Source organism: Cyclopterus lumpus, chromosome 5 (assembly GCF_009769545.1).
Source record: "Cyclopterus lumpus isolate fCycLum1 chromosome 5, fCycLum1.pri, whole genome shotgun sequence".
Lineage (NCBI taxonomy): Eukaryota > Metazoa > Chordata > Actinopteri > Perciformes > Cyclopteridae > Cyclopterus > Cyclopterus lumpus.
Window position 1 is genome coordinate 1252501 of NC_046970.1, and position 1649 is coordinate 1254149.

The 1649-nt window shown below is 36.8% G+C and overlaps 1 protein-coding gene across 1 annotated transcript in view; it reads left to right on the plus strand.

The window, feature by feature from the left end:
- Positions 1–1015, plus strand: part of elf3 (E74-like factor 3 (ets domain transcription factor, epithelial-specific)) — a 3475-nt gene extending 2460 nt beyond the window's left edge. Inside the window, exon 9 of the mRNA XM_034532662.1 lies at positions 406–1015. Within this exon, the coding sequence (XP_034388553.1) occupies positions 406–511 (106 nt within the window). The 3' untranslated portion in view covers positions 512–1015. The remainder of the gene's footprint in view (positions 1–405) is intronic.
- The last annotated feature ends 634 nt before the right edge of the window (positions 1016–1649 follow it).

Below are 1649 nucleotides of genomic sequence, written 5' to 3' on the forward strand. Positions count from 1 at the left end.
CATTGGATCCGCATGGATCTGAAAGGACTTCATGTGGTTCTAGAATGGTGTCAATATGTCTGGTCTTTACGTGAGGAGATGTTTCATCCCAGACGGTGGAGCTTTACCCAGTTCCAGAGTTTAAGGGGCTTCAGTTTGTGACACAGACTTGTTCTAACTTTGAAGTCTTCCAGCCAAAAGAACCCAGATGATGTTTCTCCAAAGCCACCGATGACATTATGACAGCCATACTTTCTATGACCCCTTTAATCCTGTTCGGGCCACTAATGGAAGATTATTACGAGGAACAAGGAACCACTTTTACAGTTTACTTTACTAACAAGTGCTTTAGTGAAGCTCATTAGAGGAAGGGACTGCATACTTTGTGTCTTAAACCTCCACTAACTAAATCTCCTCCTCTCTCAGGTATTACTATAAGAGGGAGATCTTGGAGCGAGTTGATGGCCGGAGGCTTGTTTACAAATTTGGAAAGAACTCGAGCGGCTGGAAGATTGAGGAAACTGGCATTTGAGGCATCAGTCACCAAATGGGTGGAAACCAAACGGCCAATGAGAGCAGTAGTTCAGGAACTATAACCCATTGTGTGGCTGGTCTGGAACAAAACAATAATTCTTCCCATGATGTTTAAGACACTAACTTCCTCTTAGAAGGAAGGTGTTGCAGAAAATGTAAGCCATTGTTTTTGGCTCTAGTAGGTTTTATGAACCAATATTAATGTTGTGTTTGTCACTGCAGAAAGTGTGCAGCACCTAAAATAGTTATTGTTTTGGATGCTTGTGAATTTCTGTAAGCACATAGAGGCTGAAAAAGTAAAATTTTTATAATTGTACAGAATGAACCGGTGATGCAGGACGACTTCCTCTACTGTCCCCCCAGAGTCTGTTTGGGCATTAATGACTGGAAATGTTATCATCCTCTTTTTCTTACTTTCATATATTGTTGTTGTTGTAAAGGTTGAAACGTTCACCATCTATTTCCTATGTTCATTTAAAATCAGCTGTGGAACTGAATTAGAGACACATTTGGAAAAGTATTCTTCTGGTAAACTGTTTAAGACAAAAGAAATAATTGATACCCCTTCACATTAATACAGTAACATTGTTCTCTATATGCATGTCCTGTTGTCTTATTTCACAATGTAAACACAAAATGCAAAGGGTGAAAAGTAGTTTCTGAGTAACTATTGCACAATTTGTATTCATCATTCATTCAGTTCCACACTGTTGTTTTGATCCATTTATGTGTATTTGTGATTGATCTACTTTAATGTCATCCACTTTGGATTGATATATATATATATATATATATATATATATATATATATATATATATATATATATATATAATATGTATGTATGTATGTATGTGTGTGGAGTAAATCTCCATTGATAATGTCTTTTGATTATTGGCATACAGTTTTTATAGAAATACATTTTGACACGTACGTGCTGTTGTGTGATTGATCTTTAAAGCGACGCCTACGCAGGTATCTTGGTATATCTCTTATTTCCTTCTGTGTGATGATGGAGCTGAACATGTTCTATAAATGAACGCATTAAAACCACACCATACAATTTCTAACCCCCTAGCAGTGCACCTCCAACACTAAACTCGTAAAAGATAATGCAAAAATAATAATGTTTCGGCAT